Source organism: Vicugna pacos, chromosome 6 (genome assembly GCF_048564905.1).
Source record: "Vicugna pacos chromosome 6, VicPac4, whole genome shotgun sequence".
In the NCBI taxonomy this organism is placed as follows: Eukaryota; Metazoa; Chordata; class Mammalia; order Artiodactyla; family Camelidae; genus Vicugna; species Vicugna pacos.
The window spans coordinates 74,466,082-74,493,735 of NC_132992.1; the positions used below are offsets into that span (position 1 = coordinate 74,466,082).

General features: G+C 43.1%; 1 protein-coding gene across 14 annotated transcripts in view; it reads left to right on the forward strand.

Moving 5' to 3' along the window:
• NRXN3 (neurexin 3) overlaps positions 1-27,654 on the forward strand; it is a 1,622,069-nt gene that overhangs the window by 617,033 nt on the left and 977,382 nt on the right. For all 14 annotated transcript variants that reach the window (XM_072963522.1, XM_072963513.1, XM_072963517.1 and 11 more), the window contains 2 exons: positions 1,134-1,572; positions 5,482-5,865. In XM_072963522.1, the coding sequence (XP_072819623.1) occupies positions 1,134-1,572; positions 5,482-5,865 (823 nt within the window). The remainder of the gene's footprint in view (positions 1-1,133; positions 1,573-5,481; positions 5,866-27,654) is intronic.

Consider the following 27,654-nt stretch of genomic DNA (forward strand, 5'->3'; position numbering starts at 1 on the left):
AATTGGGCTCCTGACATAGAATTTGAACAAGACAATGTAAAGGACACAGCAGACTGGTTTGCGTAGTTAATACTCAAATGCTACCCTCTTTGCCTTCCATTTTTTCCTGTTTATTATTGTAGTATGGATGTGACATTGCTAAGAGATCAGAGGACAGAGGACAGAGACCCATCCCAGGACACTGCATCAAAATTCAGTTCTAGTAACAGTAAAACCTTTTTTGAAATTTTTAGTTTTGGAAAACAAGATTAGTCTCTGCTTTTATATGGATTATACCAAGTTTAGAAAGTCATAATAGATTTAAAAAAATGTTTTAGGGTGTTTCATTTTCTCACTATGTGTATATAGAGGACACATGCAATGTAAAACAACCCCCCCCAGATCTCCTTTCCCACCAATTCTTAATGCTCAATCATTTTCTTTAAAAAGAAAAATCGAACAATACATCACAGTATCATGAAAAGCAAGTCTCTCTCCACTCCTGAATATGAATCCCACAAATCCTCTTCCAAGTGAAGATTTTAGTTTCTTGTATTTACTTCCAAAAATGTTTTATGTGTGTACAGGCATGCGTACATATAACACACACTTCCCATTGCACATACACTTTGTACCACAACAGTGTAATCGATTGGTTCCCTGGTAATTTCACTTAACAGTATTACTTAGAGTGTACATGTTGAGACCAGGAGCACTACCGTATTTTTAAGGGATGCATAATATTCCATTATAAGGATGTGCCAGTCTGTTACTGATGGTCATTTAGATTGTTTCTGGTCTTTTACTGAGGACACTGTAGTAAATAACTTTGTATGTAATTATTACTGGTGTCTGTGCAACTCAGTCTCTTTTGATTTCTACTTGCAAGCTTGCATAACTTTTTGGCAATCCAAACGGCCAGAAGGAGACAGACAAAAAGAATATAATGGAAATATATGGGCTTATTCAGGGCTTATGTGCACCTCAGTGGTCTCTGCAGATGCTTTTTCAAGTGCTGTGTATTTTTCTTATACTGTTTCAGACGATTATGTCCTGAAGCCTCTTCTTGAGCTTTTTTCCTGGGTGCCCAGTAAGCGATGGATGGTTACTCTTTGCAAGATTGATTCATATGGCACTTGTTTGGCTTTTGACAGGTTGTATATAAGAATAATGACATCCGTCTGGAGCTGTCTCGCTTGGCCCGCATTGGGGACACCAAGATGAAAATCTATGGTGAAGTTGTTTTCAAGTGTGAGAATGTGGCCACACTGGACCCCATCAACTTTGAGACCCCGGAGGCTTACATCAGCTTGCCCAAATGGAACACCAAACGCATGGGCTCCATCTCCTTTGACTTCCGCACCACTGAGCCCAATGGCCTGATTCTCTTCACTCATGGCAAGCCGCAAGAGAGGAAAGATGCTCGGAGCCAGAAGAACACCAAGGTGGACTTCTTTGCTGTGGAACTCCTTGATGGCAACCTGTACCTGCTGCTTGACATGGGCTCAGGCACCATTAAAGTGAAAGCCACTCAGAAAAAAGCCAACGATGGAGAATGGTACCATGTGGACATTCAGCGAGATGGCAGATCAGGTAGGAAGGGGCAGGGCTGTGTGACGGAGACTAGAAAAAAGCTTTAACTTTTCTGTATTTTTTATTTTTATTTTTGCACTTGCATGCTTGTTGATTCTTTTGCCATTCTTCTCGTGCTTGTTGTAAGATTACATTTCTGAACAAGACACCTGTGTCATCGATGGCTCACATCCTCCTCCTCATCGCCCCGGCCATTCACTGCACAATCATCTCAGTGATGAATTGCTCCAAGACCCTGGAGCTAAGGATGGTTTTACAAGTTGCATTTCCACTGCTACCAAAGTGACTGTCATGTCACTGGTGTGATGGTTTTTTCCCCCCCTCTCTTCTCCTTCTCCTTTTTCTCATCACCATGGAAACCAACTGTGACATCGCAGATGCTGCATTATGTGATTACTCTGTGGGATGAGCTTCGCTGTGCAAGAGTTTATACAATGCTACACCCTTCAATAATTGGCAAGAGTTTTGTTGCAGGGAAAAATTATGACAAGAAAGGAAAAAGCAAATTGATTTTTCCTGAAATCATGTTCAATTTAAAGCCTTCTTTGGTGTGAAAGCTTATATTTCACTCTTAGCTCAGACCTCACTAATGCTCCCTTCCTCTTCATAACCTTTTACGTTTGGTTTAAATGGCTTTGTTTGTTTCTACAGCCACAGATCAAACAAGCTGGCCTCAGGCGGTACACAGCCACTCTGGAATAGCAACAAAGGTGGGGGGTAGGGAAATGCAAATAGAAAGTTTGAGGCTGTTGAATGCCCGAACAGTCTGCCTGGCTTTCCATGGACATGTGGCAATGAAGGTCACATTCTGTGCCATCAGAAAGAGCCCTTAACCCAGAGTAGAAATTAGAGCATTTGAATTTCACGCATGTCCTGATTCTCCATTTAGGTGGTGTCATACTCAAGATGGATCTTGGCTATATTTGCCGTATTTTTGAGAATTTACTTGCCTGGTAAACAAAAACATCCTCCTTTTGGACACTTTCTAGGTGCTTTTGGCTGATAGAGAAAGCAATAGGTTTCCCTTAATGGCTGTAACCAGGAACGGCTGAGCTCATGGGGATGGCTTCTCCGCGTTATTCCAGCGCTAGAGATGGCAGAGATGTGCTATGTTGCCATTGGGAGGAGCTGGAAGGGTTCTGTGCGGAGGGTGGATGGGGGCAGGTTGCAGACCTGGGCGGCTTGTTGCCCAGCAGGATGCCCTATTGATTGCCTGAAATTTGATCAGAACCAAGAGGCTTCAAATTAAATGTGCTTGTTGGCCAAGAATGAACATTTTGTTCTTTTTTAACAGAACAAATACACAGAATTTCTCCGGAGGCCAAATCTTTCGAAGTTTATTCATAAAAATGTCAGCAGGGGTGGAGCCAGAAAGCTGTCCCAGAATCAGGAAACCCTCCCTCCTCTTTGGTTTTTAAGACACTGTGTTTTGGGTCTCTGGAATTCTGTCATGGTTGGGTCTCTGGACCAACCTAGACTTTGGCACAGCTTAGAGGTCACCTATCTGTGTCACAGGCCGGCTAGAACATGTGTAATTGCCACATGTCTGTTTCTGTTTATTTTCAACACTTTCAATTGCCTTTTCAAGTAGGGCAGTTACTATGTTTTGTTAGAACCAGTAGTAGACCCATATTTTGAGAAATATGTTTGGATTACAGAAGGTTTAAATTTTATACCTGGGCACTGTGGCATTGGTTAATACTTTGAAGTACTGGTAAATTTGATCAAAGCCTGTAAAAAGTTACTGAGTAAACAAATACTTTTCACATAAAAGCAGCATAATATGAAATTGTAATATGCACTGCATTTCATTTCTTCATGAGGATATTTCCTAGTATGTTTTTAGTTATAGACCCTGATTAAAATGAATAGTTATGAAAACATAAGTGTTTTTGTATCTAAATGTGGTGCCCCCTTCCCTGCTCATCCTGAAGAATGTGACTGAGAGGTGATCTAGAGAACTTTTATCTTCATTCCCCAGCTGAGGGACTGATTCTCAAAACTTGATAAGTGCGTTCCGAGCAGTTACGGTCACACACTCAGAAGACGGATTTCCCTCAGGATGTATTTCAGACTCCACTGTTTAAATCGGTTCTGGTGCTGTTCTTATTTGGTAATAGATGCTCCTTCCCATTAGCTGGTGATCAGATTAGCTCAGTGGACATGGTGGCAGGTAAAGAAAGAAAACTGAGGAAGAGAGAAGAGACACAATCCTCAGCATCCTCATTTGTGAAACAGAGGGAATACTAACCCCTACCTCACCAGACTGTTTTGAGGATTGAGTCCTAAAAAGCACAGAAAGTACTTAAAATGGTGACCAGGACACTTCTGTTGTTACTTAGGTTTTTAAGAGATTAAAAAGCAAAAAAGACAAAGCAGATTTCTCCTGGAGAGAACTTCCAGGGGAGAGGAGAGGGAAGCATGCCCAGGCCAAGCTTAACCCCCCAGCAGCCCCTCCTCTTTCTGCTCCTCCACCCTTGTGTTGACTTTGTGATTTAGAGTGTGTTTCACTTTCTTGATCTTATTTGGTCCTCCAGGCCTTTCAGGCTGCCCTCTTTACAGTCAAGGAAATTGAGACTCAGATTAAGTGAAGGCTGGCTGATGGATGGCTCAACTATCTTGGTACCAATAAAGCACTTTAAGAATAGTAAATAATTTTTAAAATTTCTGGCATGATGTTTGGCATGTTTGAATAGCACCTTGATTTTTACAGTTTAGGAATTGAGCTATAAAGGGGTTTAGGGGCTGGTATAGGGTCAGAAAGCCATTCAAGACTAGAATCCCAGTTCCCAAGTTTCCAGGCCAGGTTCCAGAGGTGCATCTTCCACGATCTCACGTGCCTGGTCTATCTCTGATCTCATCTCTTATTCACTCCCTCTGGCCTCCTCTATTCTAGCTGCACTCCTGCCTACCCCAGGGCCTTGGTAGGTGCCATTCTCTGTGCAATGCATATTCTTCCCCCTGGACTTTGCATGGTTGAATCCTTCTCAGCATCCTGGTTTCAGCTTACCTGTCATCTGCTTAGAGAAGCCTTCACCGACTTTAAAGCAGAAGCCGTGCGCTGCTGCAGCTCCCATTTCACTCTCTCCCTCCCACTTGCCATTATCCAGTTTCTCTTGTTTATTTCCTGTTCTTTTTCTCTGGAACATCAGCTCCATGAGAGCAGGGACATGTCTGTTTAGTTCTAGGCACAGACATGAGCTTGACCAGAGTCAGAGCAGGTTCTCAGTACATGTTTGTGAAATAGATTTTAACTGGAACATGTTTCTTTATGTAGCTAAGGCCAGTGCAGAGAGTATCAGTGCGTGGGGGGAGAGAGACGGAGGAGCAGGTCCCATCCTTCCGGCGATGGTGAGACAGTAATGAAGACTCAGGCAGGATTTGCAGAGCCTTATTCTGTCCCAGGTACACATATGAGCTCCTTTAATCATCACACCAACCTGTGAGGTAGGGACAGTTCTTTTCCCACTTTATTGATAAGGAAATCGAGGGCCAGGAAGGTAAAGTTACTTCAAGGTTATCCAGCCAGTACATGGTGGAGGTGTGGTTTAAACACAGGCAGGGACTCTGCTGCTGTCAACCTGTATGGTTGGCAGGTTGACAGCAGCCGCCTCTCAGCCAAGACTTTGAGGTAGAAAAAAAGAGATCTTTCTAGGTGCTAGGCCACTGGGATTGTTCTGGGCGGTCATCCGGGCCAGGCCGTCTTAGCTGGCAGAGATTGGAACCAAGTGCCCTACATTGTCCGTTTTACAGCATTTCGTTCCCTTGCTTGCATTGTTCTCTCCTGGCCGGGCCATACTAGTCTCACAACTCGCCTGCTAGGCTCCTTTTATTTGTTTCATCAACTGGCAGCCTCACCTGAAATGTTTGGAGGGCTGTTAGCTCACTGTTTCTGTCCTCCCATCCCAGGTACCATATCAGTGAACAGCAGGCGCACGCCGTTCACCGCCAGTGGGGAGAGCGAGATCCTGGACCTGGAGGGGGACATGTACCTTGGTGGGCTGCCGGAGAACCGTGCTGGCCTTATCCTCCCCACTGAGCTCTGGACCGCCATGCTCAACTACGGCTACGTGGGCTGCATCCGTGACCTGTTCATCGACGGGCGCAGCAAAAACATCCGGCAGCTGGCGGAGATGCAGAATGCTGCGGGCGTCAAGTCCTCCTGTTCACGGATGAGCGCCAAGCAGTGTGACAGCTACCCCTGCAAGAACAACGCCGTGTGCAAGGACGGCTGGAACCGCTTCATCTGCGACTGCACGGGCACCGGCTACTGGGGAAGAACCTGCGAGAGAGGTGAGTCGGCCCCTCGTGGTGTTGTGCTGGGTCTGAGTGGGATGGCCTGCTGCCACTGTGTCCCTGGATAGACCGACCTGTGCTTTCTCAGCTGTGTTCCATAGGCACTCCCTTTGGACCTCCCTGTGCTTTCTTCTGGAGAAGAATTTTCTTGGGTTCACTGCTTTCCAGATCACACCCTTTCTAGTTCTGCATGCTTGGATTTGTTTGGTTAAGGTTGGTTTGTAGAAAGGGAAACTTTAGAATAAATATTACCATGATCATGATACTTTTTTGAGTAAGTGTTAGACGTCTTCTATTTGAGAGGGTACAATCTTTTCTTTTGGGATTCTGGGTGAGCTCGCCAACTGGCTGTTTCATTTGTTCATTTAAGTTATACTTTTTGGTGCCTTCTGCATGCTAGCTCTTGGGTTAGAGTTTAGAAACACACTATTGAACACTAAGTCCAAACACTGTTCCATGGAGCTTGCTGCCTAGTAGAATATTTAGCTGTTAAATAATTATAAACACAGTCTTTTATAAACATGGGTCTTGTAAGAGGCAGCATGATGTGTTGGTTAAGAACGTGAATTCTGGGGCCAGACTAGGTGAATGATGTGAACTTTCTCAAGATAATATCTTTGAAACTTGATTTCCTCATGGAGTTAATCAGGTACCTGCCTCACAATATGTTAATGATGATTAAGTTGAGTCAGGTCCCTGGACTACGGTAAGCATTTAGTAAATGTTAGTGATTGTTACAGTCATAATTACTGTCATCAACATCATTCAAGAGAAAGTTCAGAGAAGTTTGAGAGGCCTTTGCAGGGCCACCCACCATGCTGTAGGGATTTGTAGAAAGTTTCTGCAAGAAATATGCAGGTTGAGACTCGAAATATGAATAAGAGTTAGCTTGGCAATGAGGTGGCAGGAAGCTGTGTGTCTTAGGAAGACGGAGTGTGCAGAGGGGGAAGAGACCATGGCACAGTTGAGGAACCAAACAAAGTCCAGAATGGCCTGGAGTGTGGAGTGAGGTGGGGGGTAGAATATGAGAGGTGGCTGCAGAGGTGGGGAACAGACAGGGGGGCTGACCCTCTAGAACACCCAGTACGTTGTTCCCCATCTACCGCTTTAGCATCTTACATTTACACTGAATTTACAGTTTGGGTAAATGGCAGCGATAAGAGTAAGGAAAGAGACAGCATCAAGACAAGGAGATCCCAGTCTAGAAGCCACATCCAGAGTGCAGCTTGGTTAATTCTTTTGTATGCCTTGCACACGGAATCCGGCTGGTTGCCCATGGGTTGTCAGCCTCTATTTCGTATGAAAAGATAATTCACATGATTATTAAGTTTTTGCCAAGGGCATGCATAGCTCCAGGGCTTTGAGGATACTGTGTCTGTAGCAGACATAGTTCCTGTTCTCTGGAAGTTTGTTCATTTAACTGAGGCGGTGAGACAGCTATACAAGAAGCAGGAGTAGAATGATACAGGGCAGCAGCATGGCCTCTGTTGGTGGGACCACTGGGGGGACACAGAGATTCAGAAAAGACTGCCCTGAGGAGGGTCATGGCAGGGCCTCATCTCTAAAGACTGTCAGTGGCCAGAATTGTTCCAGTGTCAGAAGTCTGGTGATAAGGAGGGATCCCGGAACAGGCTTGGATAACCAGTCAAGGATTTTCAAGGAGTCATTTTTGCAAGGTCAACCTTATTGCTAGTTAAAGTATGTTTCAAGAAAACTGCACATCTTCCCTACAGCTGGACCAAAAACAGGACACAGGATATTGGAGTAAAGGAAAGAGACATGGCTTTCTTGGGCCTCATGGAATTTAAATTCAGATTCACTGAATTTTCAAAGCAGCAACACCAGCACATGAGCTAAGATGAGGGGAACAGCCATCTGAAAGAGAAGTGGGCCTCATAGGGCTGGTCAGTCTGTCAGGCTCTTTCCAAATCCCTTTTTTTAGGGTAGACTATCTTGGTGCTGGTTTGGGGAGATAGAAAGGTCATTCAGCCTCTGGGTTGCATGAGATGGTCTTGGTATAAGCCCAGGGTATGTGGGAGAAGGTGGGGTAAGAACCGAAGGTCACTTCAGACAGCTTACTTCTTTCTCTTGGGTCTCTTCCCACCTCAAGGGCCTTGTGGTGCCTGGAGACAGCTGTGCACGGTGTCTCTGAGATCACCTATTCCAAGAGCAAATCAGTGGGAGTTGGTCCAAGATTTTCCAAATACGGTGAAAGTCATTGCACCTTTTACGTTGTCACTTCTGACTAGTCATTCAAAGGCAGCTGACTGGGGATATATGAAGGACAATTATTTCTGGTCCAGTGCGGCCAAATGAGAAGGAGCCTAGCAGACCTGACATTTTATCTATATATCGCTCAAATCCCAGACGGTCCAACTCAATTGTTTTGTCCCCCTGCTAATTGTTTGTTGGCTCTGTATTGTTCCCAATACCATGTTCAGAATGAATCAGTGGAGTATAAAAATGATAGGACTCCACTATGTTAGCAAAGAAACTAGTTTCCCTGTGACAATGTTCTTTAGTGAAACTGATTCCTCAGTGGAGATGCTTTTGAGAATCCTGTTCATTTTGACTCAGCCCCTGATTTTGATCATGGGATGTGTAGTTATTCCGGAGAAGCAAAGGGAAAGGTGGGAAATGTGCTAACCTGTGGTTGATGTCATACCTGATATCTGTAGGGGAACAGGAGGGCAGATAGATGGGAGAGGCCATGCCTATATGGGTGAGTGATGGTTGGGAAAAGGGGACCCACGTTTTCTTGGATTTTCTTGTGTATAATAAAACTAAGGCCTCTCTCTACCTCTGACCCTCAGTATCCATTAGGGGTACTTCTGAAGAGTGGTAAAGGAAAAATGATTTTAACGTTTTTTATACAAGAGCATGAGCCCCTTTGGCAAGGAATGCTGCCCCACCTCCCATAACACCATTAACATGTTCACTTAATTTACCGTTCTGATTTTTTTTCTAGAAGCATTCACCTGAAGCCTAGAATTAATCATTTGTACCAAATGTGATAAGACTTAAGACAGTCCCTAAGACAATGTGTCCCATCTAGCCTGAACTATGTCCTATACTTGGGTTTCAAAGTAGTGCCAGTTGGTAGCACTCGGTATCACTGGCCCCACAGCAGGAATGGTAGTGTTTGAAAGAGGCAGTTGTCTCTATAAAATGGAGAAAGCACAGATGGGATGCTGAAAACTGGTATTCAGAGAAAAGGCAGAGTTGGATCAGACACTAGGTCAGAACAGCCCAAGGATGCAAGCAAAGGGGGCGAGCACATCAGTGTTAAGGTGCAGCCCCCCAAGTGAAAGCTGTGGGCCCAAGACAAGGAAATAAGGCGAGGGAAATGAGACATAGGGATGCATGAGACTAAGGTTCATTTGCTTGAGTTCTTCCTCTGATGGTAAAAATGAGTGATTCTTGCTTATACCCTCACTAGAGTGTTTCTACTGCCTGTGAACATGAGCAAAATTTTGACGTACAGCAATTGTTTTGATGTTGTATTTAGATATTTTTCAGCATGATCTGATGCTATTCTAAGAAGATGTAGATATATCTACCCATCCCAGTTGTTCAACTCCAGCTGTTCTGGTTTATTTGTTCATAGTGTTGTGGGAGATCTCTTCATGACCTAAAAAGCAAAGGACTGTTTTTGCTACTTAATGTCAGTTTGGTTGAAATTCTTTAACCTGCTTGAAGAACACCTACCATTTTGTGAGTCCCAATTGTATAGAGGAAACGTCCGTCTTGTCTATCTTAACATGACATGATCGGTTGACCTGGAATAACAGTAGAGTTTCTCCTTATCAGTGTAGCCAAACTGTTTAGTTTGATTGGTGGGCACCAACTGTCAATAGGCAAAGCTATGGATTTAATTTATTTGTGGACCATCGAGCTTCAGTTTGAGGCCACTGCAGATTCTATTCTCTTCCTAGATGGCTTTTCCTGAATGTGTGACATCATTTATTTAGCAAGAAATAAGATAGGACTCAGCACAAGTTCATCCCCATGACAAAAATAACCTACAGTTCAGCACTTAGTCAGGATGGCCTAGTGGTTAGTGGCATGAATTTGAGTCAGGTGGATCTTGGTTCTTGAGCTGGTTCTGTCAGTAGCTAGCTGATGTACAGCAAATCTCTCTTCTTTCTTTCACGCCTCGGTTCCCTTACCTGTAAAATGGGGACACCGATACTTACTAGGTAAGATTCTCTTGGTTGTAAGCTACAGAATCAACAATGGCTAACAGTCAAGGAAGAGGACTTACTGCATGATTACCTAGAGAATTATCGATCAAATGAAGATCTCACTGATTACATCTTAAAAGGGGAAGCAGAATAGTCTGGGGTCCCCAAAGCACTGTTCATTGAAGTGATTCATCTCTCTTGACTTAAACATTCTTGAGCTTTCCATTCATGGTTTACGTTTCCCAGAAAGAGAACCTGATTTGGTTCATCTGTTCACTCTTCTGCCTGTCGGCTCTGTTCAGGTGGGAAGTCACCTATATAGACGTGAGACCTGTACGTTCATATATAATCTTCCGGAACCATTTCCTTAGTGCTCTTTCATGGTTAAGCTTGGGGAACCCTGACCCAGAAGGCCATGTCCTGTTACAGATGTCCTACCATGTGGACTACTTCTGTCTGATAAAAAAATATAAATATACCTATTTCCTGGGATCATGGAAGTTGGATGCCTTGAGAATATTAATTTGTAGAACCAGGAAAATGTTAGGGTAAATCTGCTCTTCTCACTGGTCCCTGGGATTCCATTCATCTGACATAAACACCAGCCAAAAACCGAGAATGCAGATGTTTTGAGTTCTCTCAAATGACCCTTGTTGCAACAGGAAAAGAACGCAGGCAGCAGCCACTCCCCCTTCCCACTCAGGGACTTCCTCCTCAGCCAGCCCCTCTGCTGGCTGCCCTGTGCTCTTGGAGCAGCAGCAGCACGTGCTGCCTGGGAAGGGTGAGATGCTGCCTTTAGATGAGGCTAGAATGTGGCATTTGAATGCCATGTGGAAATCAGGACACCAAAAAACAGTGGAGCTGGCAGGTACAGTTGATTTTACCTGTACCTAATCCTTATTTCCATAATCAAGGAATTGGAGGCCCTGAGACTTTAATGTCACTTTAACTTGGAGTAGCTGTAGAATGGTTAAAATTCGTAATTTCTGACTCCTAATCCATTGTACTTTTCATGACATTTGAACAGCCTTTCCTTCTCTTATATATGAAAGAGTTTAGATTATAAGGTCATTGAAGGAAAAACAGTGCATTGAATATGTTTGTTTTCCCTCAGCCTCCAGAACTGTGCTATACACATACTATGAGGTTATTAAATGTGGAAGGGGGGTCCTAGTCCTCTCCTCTAGGTCTCCTCCTACTCTGTATACAGCCCTTTGTGCCCTCATTCATTGCCATGGTGTCATAGGTTATCTATATGTCAGTGATTCCCTAGTCGGAATCTCTACTCTAGATCTCTGTCTGGAACCCCAGATTTCTGTATCCAGTTGTCTAGTTGATATCTCCATTTGGATATATGATAGCTGTCTTAATCTAACATTGAAAAATAGAAATCTTGAGTTTTTCCTCCCTGCCTTAGACTTCTTTAACTTTTAGTTTTTCCCATCTTGGTAAATGGCATCGCCATTGTCCTTGGTATTTTCCTTAACTTTTTTCCTCCCATCTCATTCCATCTCATTCAGTCTGTCTCAGCAATTTCCTGCTGTCTCCTCCTCTAGCCCATCCTGCATCTACCCACCTCTCTCTCTCCACTACCATCATCCTAGGTCAACGTACACCAATCGCTTCTTTGGAAAACTAGATAGCATGTCATATGATTCAGAAAAGGTCAAAGTCGGTTTGTGCCCTCTTTAGAGTATTGAAGTGAAATTATTAAAATGTCTACATATTCATATTTGAAACACATACTTACCTTAAGTAGCTTTAGTTTCAGTGTCTTTTGGCCCCTCAAATTGTAGAAAGTGAAGCTATGATGCTTCTTTAGAATTAACTTCAGCATTCACATTGTGGTTCCATATCTCGTCTCTGTACCAGGCTTGGTGAGCTAAGTTGTGAGGATACAAATTTGTAGAAGACGTGGTTTCAGTTCTCCATGTGCTTGTAGTCTAAGTGGAGGGGATGGAGAAGTAATCCATAAATTGTAGTGCTGTCTCCCAGGGGCCAGGATTCAGGGAATAATTGTAGGGAAGAAAGAGATTACAATTAGAAAGCAAAGTATGTCCAACAGGAGACACCACTTTATAACTGGTTCTGGATGGATCCAGTCTGCTCGGACTAACTCATTGGTGTGGGAACAAAAGAAACCTTGGCTTCCAAGATCCAATATAACAGTGCTTGTTGCTTTCACTTGTTCCAGTGCAATTGAGTCTCTGCCCCCATCCCCCAAGAATATTTAGCCCCTTTATCTAGATATATAACCTTGAGATTCTTATTTGGATCCTCTGGTCTCTGTTCTGCAAAAATAAAATGAGGCAATTGGGTTTCACGCTCTCTCAGGGCCCTTCCAACTCTAAAACTATGTGATTCTCAAACGTCATCAGCTTGGCAGTGTCTTCTCTTATCCCGAGTAGAGGGGTCAAGGTGAGTGAAGGGCAGGACAGGAGTGCCAGTCCTCGTTCCTTGCAGTCTGCGGGACTGTCTGGGGCAGGAGGCTCGGTTAGGTTATATCAGCACTGCAGTGAAGTTGTCATCGCTCTGATTCATTCATCTAAGAACGAATACTGTGATACACTGGGAATAGTTCAAGCCTATGGCTTATAAGCTTTAATTGATGGATTAAAGAATAGGACCTTGGATTTCTTAAAGTTAAAAAGCTATCTCTTTTTTGGTCCATTGTTTACCCCTTGATAGGTAATGACATCTGTTAGAGAAAGGGGTTTGCTAAGAAAAGTATGATTCATCAACATGAACCTGTCCCCATTTTTCCTTACCCATTGATACTTAAGACACACAGGTATTTCTGATGACCATAGCAGTGCTCAGATTCAGCCTCCTCTTTTTTCTCTTCCTGTTTTCCAAGTTTCCCTTTCCACAGGCCCAGGATTGTATGATCCCAACAGATTATACCATAGTTCATGAACCTAAAGAGTTATTCCTCCAGGTTGGGGTCTGAGCTTACAGCTCCTCCTGTTACTCTAAACAGAGTCAGGGAAGAAAATTCTAGTTTTGGAAGCTTGAAGCTCCAGGGATCTTAGAAGGACAGGCCAGGAGCTTTGGGGATCTTTGAAAAATCTATAGCTAAGCCTGTCTTCAGCCTGAGAATGTTGGGGGCAGCACTTTGGGGCAGCTCTTGACAGCTGCCTAGAACCACAACACACCTCCTGTTGGCTGTGATTCTGTCAAATGCAGGGATGTTTCGGCCACTTACATTGCCACTCTGTACCTTTATTACTGCCTTGGCTGAAAGCTGCTTAACTGCCAGCAGACATCTGCTTATTATGGATACAATAAATTGAGATGCTGTTAAATTATGAGAAACAAGTGCTTCAAAAAGCAACACAAGAGGATTGTCATGGTCTTTTTTTTTTTTTTTTTTCAGCATCACAGCCTTCATGTGTTTTTTCACAGATAGATGTATCCTTCCTTGCTCTGGTCTGAAGAGGAAAGGAAAGTTCAGAGGTCTATTATTGAGAGAAATTACATGCCTGCTTTCTGTTAAATTCTTAATGTACACTGAGCCATTTAGCCTCACGTCGACTTTGCAGGCTGCATATTCTTTGGCTTATTTTCTGGATGAAGAAATTAAGGCCCCAGTCCATTCATTCCAAAGCATCCACTGAGTACTGTGTGCCAGGGGCTGCACTGAGCCCTCGAGATACAAGAGCATTGATTGTGATGCTCCTCGTAAACATGTCTGTATATCCTGATGTCTGAGGAGAGGAGAAGTATCACGTGCAGTGTCACAGATTGGGTGCCACTGGAGCTGAGGCCAGGTGGAGTAGCTGGAATCTCCCAGGTAGACCAGGCAGGGGAAAGTATTCCAGGCAGAAGGAACAGATATGCAAAGGTGACTTCTATAAATAGAAGTCTTCTTCATGGATAGAATCTAAGACTTAGGGAGTGAAGAGGGAGAATTTGAGGGGATGTTTTAGAAGGTGTGGCTGGAAGGGTGGCAGGGCCAGTTGTGAAGCGCCTTGTTTGTTCTCCCAACAAGTCTGGACCTTGTCTCATAGGAGGCACGCCCTTTTTGGCAGTGACATAACAAGGCCAGATCCCTCTGGCAAGGGATAAATGGGTTCTGGCAGACAGACCAGGGGACTGGTGTGAATTATTCCGTTTTGCATTTGATGAATTCAGGATGGGAAATAGCCCTAAATGAGATGGGGAGAATGGAGGTCGAGTCTGGGGACACCTCCAATGGATATTTAAGGGGTGATATTGATAGGATTTACTAACCAGTTGTACACAGCCGACGAGTGGCCGAGACTGGAGTAGGACAAGGGTTGTTTCTCCCCTGTGCTACTCAGCCAGCTCAGGTCAGTTGGAGAGTCTTGGGAGGAGTGAGGTAGCAGTTTAGGGGATATAGCTAAATCACCTACACATACTGGTCCCACTCTGAACATGTGTGACTTATCCTCTCTGTGCCTCAGTTTCCATATTTATCACTGAGAATATCAACAGTGGCTGCTTAATTGGCTTTTTGGGAGCTTCTGTAGAGTCGAAGTATGTCGTACTCACGTAGATCATAAGCCAATGTGTCTCTTTCTAAATCTAGAATTCAGCAATTCAAGAATGAAAAAATTGACTGGTGTGTTTATTCCCTTTTTGTCTTGTGCTGTAGAAATGACCTGGATATGATTTGTGTTTTAAGCATTTGATATAGGCTAAAACTTAAAAGTGGGAAGGAAGGTTGCACCAGAAGGGAACATACAAAAGCTTACTTTTCTCCATACTTCCAATAGGTTGTATTTGGAATCAAGGCATGACTAGTGTAATCCCAGATTTTGAAGAATTATGTTAAAATGGTCTGTTACTGTGTTATCTCAACCAAGCTTTGCATATGTTTGGTGGAAAAATGAATTGTAGTTTCTCTTGTAAAAGTGGCCATACTTGAGATCAAGCTAAGATTCTTTCCTCACAGGTAGGAAAATCACATTTTTAATTTCTCTGTATTCTGATCTCTCATTAGGACTTCACATCAGGGACACCCAGTACTGAGGATTATGTGTGTGTGAGTGCATAGAGTGCGCAAGGAGTTTCCCGCTAATTTCTGAAGTGCTTCTCTGTTTTATCATGGGTTCTGCTCTTAATATGATTGGGGCTTATTAAAGGAAAGAAACAACAAATGTAACAGTCATGAGTAATAGAAGGCCCAAACTCAAACCTAGGCCTGGATTAACCCAAAGAAAATCAGACCACATGTAAAGCATAGGAGAATTAATTACCTTGCCAGAGGGTCAGATACCAAATAGCACAACCAGCCCTACCTTCAGTTTTAGATGAGGAAACTGAGGCCTCCAGGTAGGAAAGAAGTTGCCCAAAGAATAGAATAGAATGTTCCTAGCTCCTTCTTTTGGTTCTCCTATAGTTGGATTTTTCAAAGAAAAATGCAGGAGCAGTACCTGTGCATATTTTAGGAAGATACGTGCTTATGTCCCCCTGGCCTACGCAGCAGTAGAAGCATGTATTATAACAAAGGTGTTTGGTTAGTCTCCAGTACTTTACCCCTGTTGGTAAATTTTATTTCGAATGGGGGCAGTTGATTCAGGGAAACGAAATATGAAGGGTAAAGACATGTATACATTTCTCCTCTTTCTCTTGCATCACCCTTCCCACCCTACTCCATATGACACATAAACCCAGCCCAACAGGGGATTTTGGAGACTGGGATTTAGGGCTGGAAACCCTGGGTACACGGCTCGTAAAAGGACCCCCCGTGTGGGCTGTTGGACAGCTGTCTCCCTGGCAAGGAGATGCAGTCTTTCTTGGAGAGCATTTCATGCTGCTTAGCATGTTTAACCTTTACAGCAAGCCATTCTCATCAAAATGACAAACCCCAGCAGAGCCTTCTGAGAGGCCAGTAAATCAGAAACCTTATGAAATCTCTGGGATTAGCACACTCCCCCTCTTTGTTCCTCCAGGGGAAGAAAGCCCTGTGCCTTTCAGATTTCAATCTTCTCTGCAAGCCCCTTGTCTGGGGCTTCCTGCTGTGGCCCACTGGTATTTGAATATTGTTTTCACACTGTCTCCCAGGGCCACATACTGACACCAGCTAAGGCTAGCACGTCCTTTATCTCCATCAGTGACGTTGTGAAAGAGAGAGAACTGCTCTGATGTTTGCTTAGTTGAATCCTCCCTACCCCCAGTGTCTTCCTTTCTGGGGTCTGAAGATAGTGGTTCACTCTTTATGTCACTGCACATGGTGGCAGACTGGTGCTGACAGGGACCACACCTCCAGCTGGCTATTTCTGCTCCCCTTACCCCATTTTTCAGGCCGTAATGAAACTTCTTTCACAAGCAACCCAGCTTCTCCAGCTACTGTGAGATGGAACCTCCTGTAGAAATCCACAAAGTCAAGTCTATGTTGAGAGCAGAAGTGGAAAAAGAGAAGATTGAGTAAAAATTGTTAGCTGTACAGGTGATAAAAAAAAAAAAAACCTATGGGATAAGGGAGTGACTTTTTTTTTAATCAGAATTTACAGATTCATACTTACTTAGAAAAGATCGGAGGCTTTTGAGTCTAACCCAGTATCTCAGGCATAAATACCCTTGACAGAAATCTCAAATGCCATGTGGACTCTATGGGAACGTTTTCTGTTTCCCATATGCTGTACTGAATGCTTTGCAGCAAATAGTTTATTGAATCATTGCAATAACTGTATGAGGTGCTGTTTCATTCTCAGTTTTCATCTGTGGACTTGGAATCACGGATAGGTTAAATAACTTGTCTTAGGTCACCCAGTTCCTCTGGGCCTTCCACTCCAGCCTGCACACCTGTGCTTGGCATATTCTGCCGCTCCCAGGGAACAAGGGAGTGCACCTCTTCAAGAAGCAGCCATTTCACTTGTGGGTAGCACTAAATATAGTCGTACCTCAGAGATACTGCAGGTTTGGTTCCAGACCATCTCAATAAAGTGAATATTGAAATAAAGCGAATATTGCAATAAAGTGAGTCCCATGAACTTTTTGGTTTCCCAGTGCATATAAAAGCTATAGTATTTATAGTATATTGTAGTCTATTAAGTGTGCAGCAGCATTATATCTAAAAAATATTTATACCTTAATTTAAAAATACTTTATTGCTAAAAAATGCTGACAATCACCTGAGCCTTCAGTGAGTTGTAGTCTTTTTGCTGGTGGAAGGTTTGAAATATTGCAAGAATTGCTAAAATGTGACAGACACGAAGTGAACAAATGCCATTGAAAAAATGGTGCCAATAGACTTGCTTGACAGATGGTGGCCACAAACCTTCAATTTGTAAAACGTGCAATATCTGTACAGCACAATGAAGTACAATGAAATAAAATAATGGGGGGCTTTTATCTAAAAGTTTCCCTTTTTATCATAAACTGAAGTCTGTATTCTTCTAGTATCTTTTTTGATCATGATTCTGGTTTTGGGAACTAAACAGGATTTATTCACTGCATTAATATTTTCTTGGTACTTTGCCATAGACACCTGGGATCTGCGGAACTGATTAAACTTAAACCCTCTTCTGCAATAGACCTTTAGTTGGTTAAAGAGGACTGTCATTTTCCCACTGAAATGTTGTCAGTCATTCTCAGGATAAACATCACATTTCTTCACCTTGTCCTTATCTGTCATGGTTTTCAGTTCCTTCATAATCCGATTGTCATTGAAGGGAATGGAGGAAGGTGAGGAGGGTCCGTGCCTTCACTGAATGCAAGGAAGGCTTCAGTACCAGGGAACTGTGTGGGCTATGCCCCTTCAAGCAGCAGGCATGTGTTACTAATGCAATAACCCATATGATTATTGGACATTGTAGCATCATTTGGACTCTGGGTTTGTGTGACCAGTGGGATTCACTGGTATATTTCTAAGGGTGAATGCTAGTTTCATATTCTTAAGAAAGATACCTTAGGCCCACAATAGGGAGCATCACATTTACTGCCTAGTCTTATTTCTCAAAATAGTCCTAGGCTGAGTGTGGTTAAGTCACATATTTCAAAAGCAAGGCTACAAAAATACAACCTACAGAATGGGAGAAAATATTTGCAAATGATGCGACTGACAAGGGCTTAATTTCCAGAACATACAAATAGCTCATACAACTTAACAAAAAAACAGCTAATCCAAAAAAGGGCAGAAGACCTAAACAAGCAATTGTCCAATGAAGACCTACAAATGGCCAATAGGCACATGAAAAAGTGCTCAGTATTGCCAATTATCAAAGAAATGCAAATCAAAACTACAATGAGGTATCACCTCACACGAGTCAGAATGGCCATCATTCAAAAGTCCACAAATGATAAATGCTGGAGACGGTGTGGAGAAAAGGGAACCCTCCTACGCTGTTGATGGCAATGCAGTTTGGTGCAGCCGTTGTGGGAAACGGTATGGCGATTCCTCAAAAGACTATAAAAATAGACTAACCGTATGATCTAGCAATCCCACTCCTTGGCATATATCCAGAGGGAACCTTAATTCAGAAAGACACCTGCACCCCAGTGTTCATAGCAGCACTGTTTACGATAGCCAAGACATGGAAACAACCTAAATGTCCATCAATAGATGACTGGATAAAGAAGTTGTGGTATATTTATACAATGGAATACTACTCAGCCATTAAAAAATGATAAAATGCTGCAATTTGCAGCAACATGGATGGCTCTGGAGAATGTCATTCTAAGTGAAGTAAGCCAGAAAGAGAAAGACAAATACCATATGATACCACTTGTATGTGGAATCTAAAAAAAAAAGACAAATGAACTTATTTACAAAACAGAAACAGACTCACAGGCATAGAAAACAAACTTATGGTTACCAGAGGGGAAGAGGGTGGGAAGGGATAAACTGGGAGCTCGAGATTTGCAGATACTAATATATATAAAGTAAACAGGTTTATACTGTATAGTACAGGGACGTATATTCAACATTGTAATAGCTTATGGTGAAAAATAGTATGAAAATGAATGTACATATATTCATGTATGACTGACAGAAGCATTGTGCTGTACAGCAAAAATTGACACAACATTGTAAACTGACTATACCTCAGTAAAAAAAAAAAAAACCTACAAATGGCCAATAGGCACTTGAAAAAATGCTCAATATTGCTAATTATCAAAGAAATGCAAATCTAAACTACAATGAGGTATCACCTCACACCAGTCAGAATGGCCATCATTCAAAAGTCCACAAATGATAAATGCTGGAGAGAGTGTGGAGAAAAGGGAACCCTCCTACACTTCTGGTGGGAATGTAGTTTGGTGCAGCCATTATGGAAAACAGTATGGCGATTCCTCAAAAGACTAAAAATAGACTTACCACATGATCCAACAATCCCATTCCCAGGCATGTATCTGGAGGAAACTCTAATTTGAAAAGATACATGCACCCCAGTGTTCATAGCAGCACTATGTACAATTACCAAGGTGTAGTCAGATGACTGGATAAAGAATATGTGCTAGATTTGTACTGTGGAATACTACTCAGCCATAAAAAATAAGATGCCATTTTCAGCAACATGGGTGGACCTGGAGATTGTCATTCTAAGTGAAGTAAGCCAGAAAAAGAAAGAAAAATACCATATGATATCACTCATATGTGGACTCTAAAAAAACAAAAAAAGACACAAATGAACTTATTTACAAAACAGAAATAGACTGACAGACATAGAAAACAAACTTATGGTTACCAGGAGGGGAAAGGAGGTGGGAAGGAATAAACTGGGAGTTCAAGATTTGCAGATATTACTATATATAAAATAAATAACTTTCTACTGTAGAGCACAGGGAACTATATTCAATATCTTGTAGTAACCTATAATGAAAAAGGATATGGAAAGGAGTATGTATATGTATGACTGAAACATGTTATACACTGGAAATTGACACAACATTGTAAACTGACTATACTTCAATTAAAAATAATCAAATGTTTACAAGGATGTGGAGAAATAGGAACACTTGTGCATTAAAAAAAAATAAAGTCAAGGCTAAATTTATCGTTGGCCTTAGGAACATCTCAAGGTATCACTAGACAAGGAAGCTATGGTTTTGCCAAGTATCAACTGATGTAGAATCATTGAATGCTAGACCTAGTCAGAAACGTAAAAATTGTCTCTCTGGTACTGGTAATTTACAAAGGAGGAACTGAAGTTCAGAGTGGTTTTATATATATATAATTTGTCCAAAGTCACACAGTAGCCATGGTGGGACTCGTAACTCAATATTTTGAATCTTAGACCAGAGATCTCTATCCTAAAGCAACGTCAGGAGGTGCTTTAGTTTAGTGGCTTTGAGGTGGTCGTCCTGTGTAGCTAACAGCTAGCTGCTTGTGCAATACAGCTCAAAACCATTCTGCACAAGCTCAGTGGGTCCTTGTGGGTTTTTTTTTTTTAACATGTAATAGTCCCTTTATTTATTGCAAATAGGCTAGGCAATTAATTCACAGTTAGCAACTTATGGCCTGGAAAAATCTCATTACCAAACCTTACATTATCAACACATCTGTTTAAAAAGAAATACTTAAAGCAGTGGTCTGAATATTCAGATTACTGATCATCTCCAAGAATGGGGGAACCACTGAAAGGCAACTTGGGAGAGAGTGTAGGGTTGTACCAAGGTTATTAAACCCACTGAAACTCACACATAAGAGGTATAAAAAGGGAATTCACATTTATTGAGTACCTGTTATGTTCCAGGTACAATTTGATGCTTAATTTAAGTTACAGAAGCTTTGGTGTCAGACGAGAGCTGGATATGAATCCCCGTTCCATCACTGGCTATTACACAGTCTTGGGAGTATTTTTAACCTCTCTGAACCTCAGTTTTCAAACCTTTTTGGGGTCATGAAGCTTAAATAAGATAATTATGTAAAAATCTTAGTACCACACCTGAACTTTATAAGTGCTCAATACCTAGAGGGGTATTATCTCTCATTTAAATTTTAGAACAAGCTTATAAATTTTATGGTATCATTCATATTTTTTAGATAATTAAACCAGGGCTCAGAAAGATTGCCATAGTCACAAAGTTAGTGAATCCTGGAGGCAGCATTTTTAAAACTCAGTCTGTCAGATTTTCTGTTATACTTTGTCATTCCTAAAACTGAGGGGTCTTCAAGGTGGGATCTGGTATCACAGGAGGGAGAAGGAGCTGTGGGACGTGGAGAGGCCCCTGTTTATCTTCCAACCCTGTTTGTTCTCTGCTTCAGGACTTCCGGGGGGACCTAAGGAACAAGCAGAACTGGGATTTGTGCACTGACGTAAATCCAGGATCTAGAGGAGTGATCAGCATCTTCCACCTCCTCTTCCCCACACTCTTGGTTCCTAAGTAAAGGAGAGGCACTCTAGTTTCCATGGGGCTGGTTGAAAGAACAGTAAATGGGTGCAGCTTGGGACTGGTGAGACAGACTTTGCCCTGTCCCAGTTTGTCCAGGGCCACCACATACTGTACACCTGCATTCACGTAGATGTACACAGACACACACACTGCACTCTTCCACCATAAACCTAGACCTCTCTAAATTTTGCTTCATCTGTCTGTCTCCTGCTATCAAGCATGTATCAAGCGTCCCATTGCCAAGGATAGTAAAACAGCTCGATCTGTGCTTGTGGAGGGGAAAAATAATGAAAGGCCGAATCAAAGTCTAAATGAATGGGGCTAACTCCGAGACTTACTCCACGGAAGTTAGAATTCCGGTTCACCATCTGACAAATCTGGAGAAACTTGGTGCCTGCATGCCCATCCGCTCTACGCTCAGACACATGCACAGGTTGGGATTTTCTGGTGGGAAGAGGTGGAGACGGGCATAGAGGAGAATCGTCCAGGAGCTCCCATCGGCTGGGGCCAGCATCTTGACCCTGTAACAGCTATTCCCATATCCCAGCGTTACTTGTAGAGAGGCGAGAGTCAGCGCTGCTTACAGTGAACAGATGGGCAGGCATGGCAGGAGTGATGCTCGGATCCAAGGAGAAGCAGGCTCACGCATCCTGGGCAGGCACCTCTACCAGCTGAAACAACGTCTCTGACCTTGCAGCTCTCCTTGGTGAGAAGAGCTCCTGGTGTGATACCTCCTCCTCCCCCTCCACATTCTCTTTTCCTTTGTCCTTCCGTGTCCCCTTTACCTTTGCCCCTTTTTCCTCTTATTCATCCCCTCTCTTCTGTTTTATTTCTTCCTGATCAATCTCACCTAGTCCTTTCTTCCCTTACCTGTCTTTATTTTAGGCTTGATACAGCAATAGTGCCTGCCGTTTAATAGACAGTTCCCTCTCAGAGGGATGAAATTGACCCTGGTTTATTAAGAATAATTGGCAAGGGGGCTACCATAACTGGGCTGGCACCTAGGGCTACCTTAGACAGGTGACAGAGGTAAAAGAAGACACGCCCCCCCCCCCCGTCTCTGTGAGCACATTGTCTAGCCTGGAAGCCATATCCATTTGAACTATAGTAAATGAGAAAGGGTCTTGGCAAGGGGAAATGTGACACTGTAAACCCAGGTAGTTAAAATACAAGTGCGGAACGCAGGGCAATGCACGGGGCTCAGTCCCTACTTGAGGATGTGACTTGGCTGCTGCAGAAACAGGCCCTTGCTGCCTAATGCTGGGTTTGCCTCTGGGGTTTTCTGTAAATAGAGATTGATGACAGTGGTGTGATGATGAAGCAGTATGTCCTCAGAATGAATCTGGACAGAATCATTTCTTTGTAAATTTTCGTTTCCCCTTTCTTTCTTTGTTCCTTCAATTTTCTCATTTTTGCTCACCGTTTTTTCACCTTCCTGCTTTTCTTGCCCTCAATTCCTTCAAAACACTTTATTCCCCCTATGTGTAGAGCACGCTTCCTTGTTTTTTTCCTACGTGTAGAGCATCCTGTTTCTTTTCACTTCAGAGTGGTATTCCTGGGAGATTTGATGGAGCCGTTGAACATTGTAAATCAACAAACTTCAACAAAATAAATAAAAATGAAACTATGAATCTACAAAACAAAACAAAAAACCCTTGACTTCCTTAGGACACTTATTCTGTCTTCATGAAATGCCACTCAGTAAACCAATCTCTAGATTAGAGTTCTGTTAGGAGAACTCCACTGTTGGGAAGAATCTTCATAAAGAATTGTCACCAGTGGATGATTACCAGTCTTCTAAGTACATTGGTAATAATTCATTTTTAAAAATAAACACTGATTTTTATGATTACAAAAGCAATATATGTTCACTGTAGAAAATTTGGAATATATGGAAATATATTTACTCAACTTTTACTTAGGTTGAAGCAACGCCCCCATCAATCTCGCATCTTAAATAAGATGATTTGGGGGATGATGGAAGGGCTATGGTGCAAATAAGGCTAATGCCATGGAATGTGAGCAGAAAACCGTCCATTACCACTGTGGTTTACAACCATTCAGCAAATACTGATTGAGACCCTATCGTGTGGTAGCCACTAGGATAAATAGCAAAGAATACAAAGGGTGAAAGACGTCTCCAGTCTTCAGGAAGCTTAAGGTCACCCTAGGGATAACAGGTGACTGCCTCCAGGAAGATAGATTGGAAGATAGATAGATGAAGCCCATCCGACAGAGATCCCATTCTTACTGCTGCATGAATGGCCTCATTTAAGATGCAAGATTGATTGGAGGTGGGGGAGGAAGGGGGAAAGAGTGGGCCTAGATCTGAGTCAGAACAGAACTCCAATTTCTCTGCTCCCGGAAACAGCGTAGTAAGACTTTTCTCTAAAGTAGCAGAGAAACTTCGCCTAGGTTAGGATGAGGGTGTTAGTGTAAAATATTAAAAGAGAGCCAAATAACACACGCCTACATCTGTAAAGATCACACACACACGCCCACGCAACCTTGCCAGTTTGCTGGTTCCTTTATCTGCGATTCCTTGACTGATAAAATAATCAGTTTTGGATGCAAGACCAAAATAAAGTAATTTTAACATGATGACTGTAGTTAACACTACAGGCATCTACATGACCTGATGATGTTAACTTCTTGTGGTAATCATTTCACACTATGTGTAGGTCAAGTCATTATGCTGTACACCTTAATCTTCCACAGTACTGTATGTCAACTATATTTCAACAAAACTGGGACAGGTCATTTATTCCAAAGACTCACCATTTCAAAGATGTGTCATACTATATAGAAGAAAGCTCTTGCATACTATGCTGTTCTTCACACTGCCATTTAAAATGATATTCATTCAAATATTAGTGCCTGCAATATGCCAGACACAACATGCAAGACCCTTGAGGGGATACGATGGTGGGCAAAAATTGACCCAGTTTTGGCCTCCTAGAGCTTACAGTCTAGTGACAGGAGAAAGATACTAAATAATCACCAACTAAATATAGAATTTTAACCTTTCTGAAACTTGAGAAGTATGGAAAGCCAGGACTAGTTGGGGCATCAAGGAATATTTTCCTGAAGGAATGATGCTTAAGTTGATATTTGAAAGGATAAGCAAAAAGTAACCAGGCAAGGGTGCATGTATTCTTCCAGGCAGAAGGTTGTTGTGAGCCCAAGGGATGAAAAGGAGTATGGCAAGTTCAAGTCCAAGGAATAGAAGCTGGTTGGTGGGGCTTGAACACAGAGCAGGAGGATGGAGGGGGAGCCAGGGGCGTGGTTATACACCCCTCTGATTGTAGAGTGTGATACTGAGTTAGGCTTGACCCTAAAGGCAGTGGCAGACTGTGAAATAGCTATAAGCAGAGAAGTAACATGACCGGGATTTATGTTTTAAAGATCGCTTTGGCTGTGGGATGGAGAGTGGATTGGAGGGGGATAAGCATTGATGCTAAAACACTAGTTCTCCAGGAAAGAGTTGATAGTGGGCTAATTTGGACTTGGGCAGTGACTATGGATGTAAAGGGGAGTGAGTGAATTTAAGGTATATTTAGAAAGTCCTGTACTCATAGCATTTGAGATACCAGGGAAAACAAATCAGAGCTTAGTAAGTAGAGACTTTTATTTAAAAGGATTATCACAAGGAAGAGAAAGGGACTATTGTAATCGGGAGAATGCTGTGACAGTAAGTTCTGAAAGCACTGGAAAATCAACCAAAACAGAAGAAAGGTTCTTCTTGGGTAAAAAAGGAGGCAAGCAGAGGTATGCAGAATCTATGGAGGGAATGTCAGACAAGCAGGGAGTTGCTGTCATTGGGTCTGACAGGAAAGAGGCCTCATTGTGATCGATTGATTCCCAGGAGAAACTGTTAAGGGGGCCATATTCCACTTTTTTGTGTCTGTTTTCAGGCTTGGGGGCAAGCAGAATTCAACTTCAAGGGCCTGTAGGAATGACTCAAGTTTGATCAAGACAAAGAAGAGGATGAGAAATGGCAGTGGTGAACCCTTGTTTAGAGGGTACAATCCACCACGTCCCAAAAGGCGACTTTGCAGGGGTAGATAGGAGAGGCCGCAGCTCCTCAGTGGATCATTGAGTCCTTGCACTCCTTCCTCCGGGGGTAGTCAATATCTTCATTTTATGTGAGGAGTTGGAAAATTTACTCATACCCTTGAGTTCATTTACCTTCACAACACCCAGAGAAGTCTGTTAGAGTTGGATTAGCAGTCAGTCTCCTTGTCCACTTCTTTTATAGAAGAAGGAAGCCATAGTTTTGAAAGGACCTACCCAAGACATCACAGCTAGATGGTAGGAACGCTGTGACCTGAACCCAGACTTCCAACGTCCAGCCTGGGAACGATCCTACTTAAGATGACTGCCTCCCATCTGGCAACTTTCATGACACTTGAGTGTACCGTTGCAGATTCTTCCCAGGAAGCAAAGTGAAGTGCTTTCCACCCTCGCCGTCTGCTCTACAGCTTCATTCACAGATATTTGCTATACAGACACACTTCACAGCTATCTTATTCTGACGACTGCAAGACATCAAGCTGAAATTTAATCGCTTACTTGAGGTTTTGATCACCATCAGTGTGCTCTGTTTTATGCTTAGCTTGGCCATCCTGGGGTTCAGGATGTAGCTCAAAGACAATATGGTGTGGCAGATAGACCATAGGCTTTGGGGGCAGACAGAACTTGGTTGGAAACCTATGTCTGCCATTCACTAGCTGTTGTCCCCTAGGTCAAATCACTTATGTTCTCTGAGCCCTATTTTTTTTCATCTGCAGAGTTGGATAATTACAATTGCTTCATTTGACTGATGCATATTGGATGGGGGTAGTAACGCTAGCCACCATTTTATTGGGCATGAGCTATGTGTCAGGCATTTTGCAAAATGCTTTACAGAATTATCTTTCTGTCATTCACTTATTATTAAGCACCTAGTATGTTCTAGGGACACAGAGAAAAAAAAAACTGACAAAATTTTTTGTCCCCATGGAGTTTACAATTTATTGGGGGAGAAATTGAAAATAAGCAGAATACTTGGAAAAATGTGTATGTTTTTGTCAGATAAGTGTTCTGGAGAGAAGTAAAACAGAAGGGGGATGAGGAAGGACCAGGGGGTAGCTGTGTGTGGTGTAGCTGGGAGGTCGGGCAGTGTGCCTGTTGAGATTACAGGCACGGTTGAGCTGATTTGCTTTTTGGTAAAATACAGCAGCTGGTGGATTCCCCCTTCTTTTCTTGCCCCTCCCTCCTTCCCTTCATCCCTTAATGCACTGAGCATCTGTGACAGTGCCTCTGTGAGTGACCGGGGACATAAAGATGAATGCTGCTTCTATCCCTTATCTACCTGCTCTTCTACCCACTTAATCTCCAATTTGTTCCTCAAAGGTTTAAGCCAAATAAAATGAATAGGAAGTGGTTTGGGATCTGGAAGCTGAACTGTCCTGTCGGAGCCCAAGGATCTAGTGCATTTCTCAAGTGCACTGTAAGAAACTCTGTTATTACCATGGTGTCTTAGCCTGCACCCCTGGGGTGGGCCCTAGAGATCTGCTCAGCCCATCGCCAGCCTGGCCTCTTGTCGGGCTCTTTGCAGGTGGTTAGTGCCCTCCCCCGAACTGTAGGTAGGGCCTTGAGTCTTGGAGCTGTAGCTGCACCCAAGGATAGCTTTGCTACCAATACTCACCCACCCTGCCCCTCAGTCCTAGGAGGGGAAGAATGTACCAGGAAGCAGTAGAAAAAGGGCATAGGGAAGGGGACATTTTCAAATCAATTTCAGAAATCCAGTCTTAGCTATAAACGACAGCTGTGGGTTTAATCACTGAAACTCTTTCCATTCAAGAGCAGCATGTGTCCCCTGAGGAGGGGCACCATTATCAAGCAGTCAAGTCATCAGAGCTGCTCAGGGGCTGCTAGGCAGTCTGGCGGAAAGGGGAGGATGGATCCCTTTGTGTCAGTGACCTGAGTGTAGCATCACCCCTACCCGGGTCATCCCCCTCACCTGCCAGTCCCTGAGGATTGCCCTGGTGTGTCTGTCATGGAGAGGGTGGTACCATCCCTTACAAGCTAAAGGGGCCAAGAAGAGCCAGGCCTCAGCGTTGGCCTGAAGAACCTAACGGGCTTCTTGATTTTTAGGGACTGGGGATTCAGGGAGGACTTGTTTTTCTTCCATCTGTGCCCTCCACCCCACCGCAGTAACGGCAGCGAGGACAGCTGCGTCCACAGCACACCACAGCAACCACAGTAGCCAAGGCTTGCATAGCACTTTCTAGCAGTCACTCCTTATTCATCCACT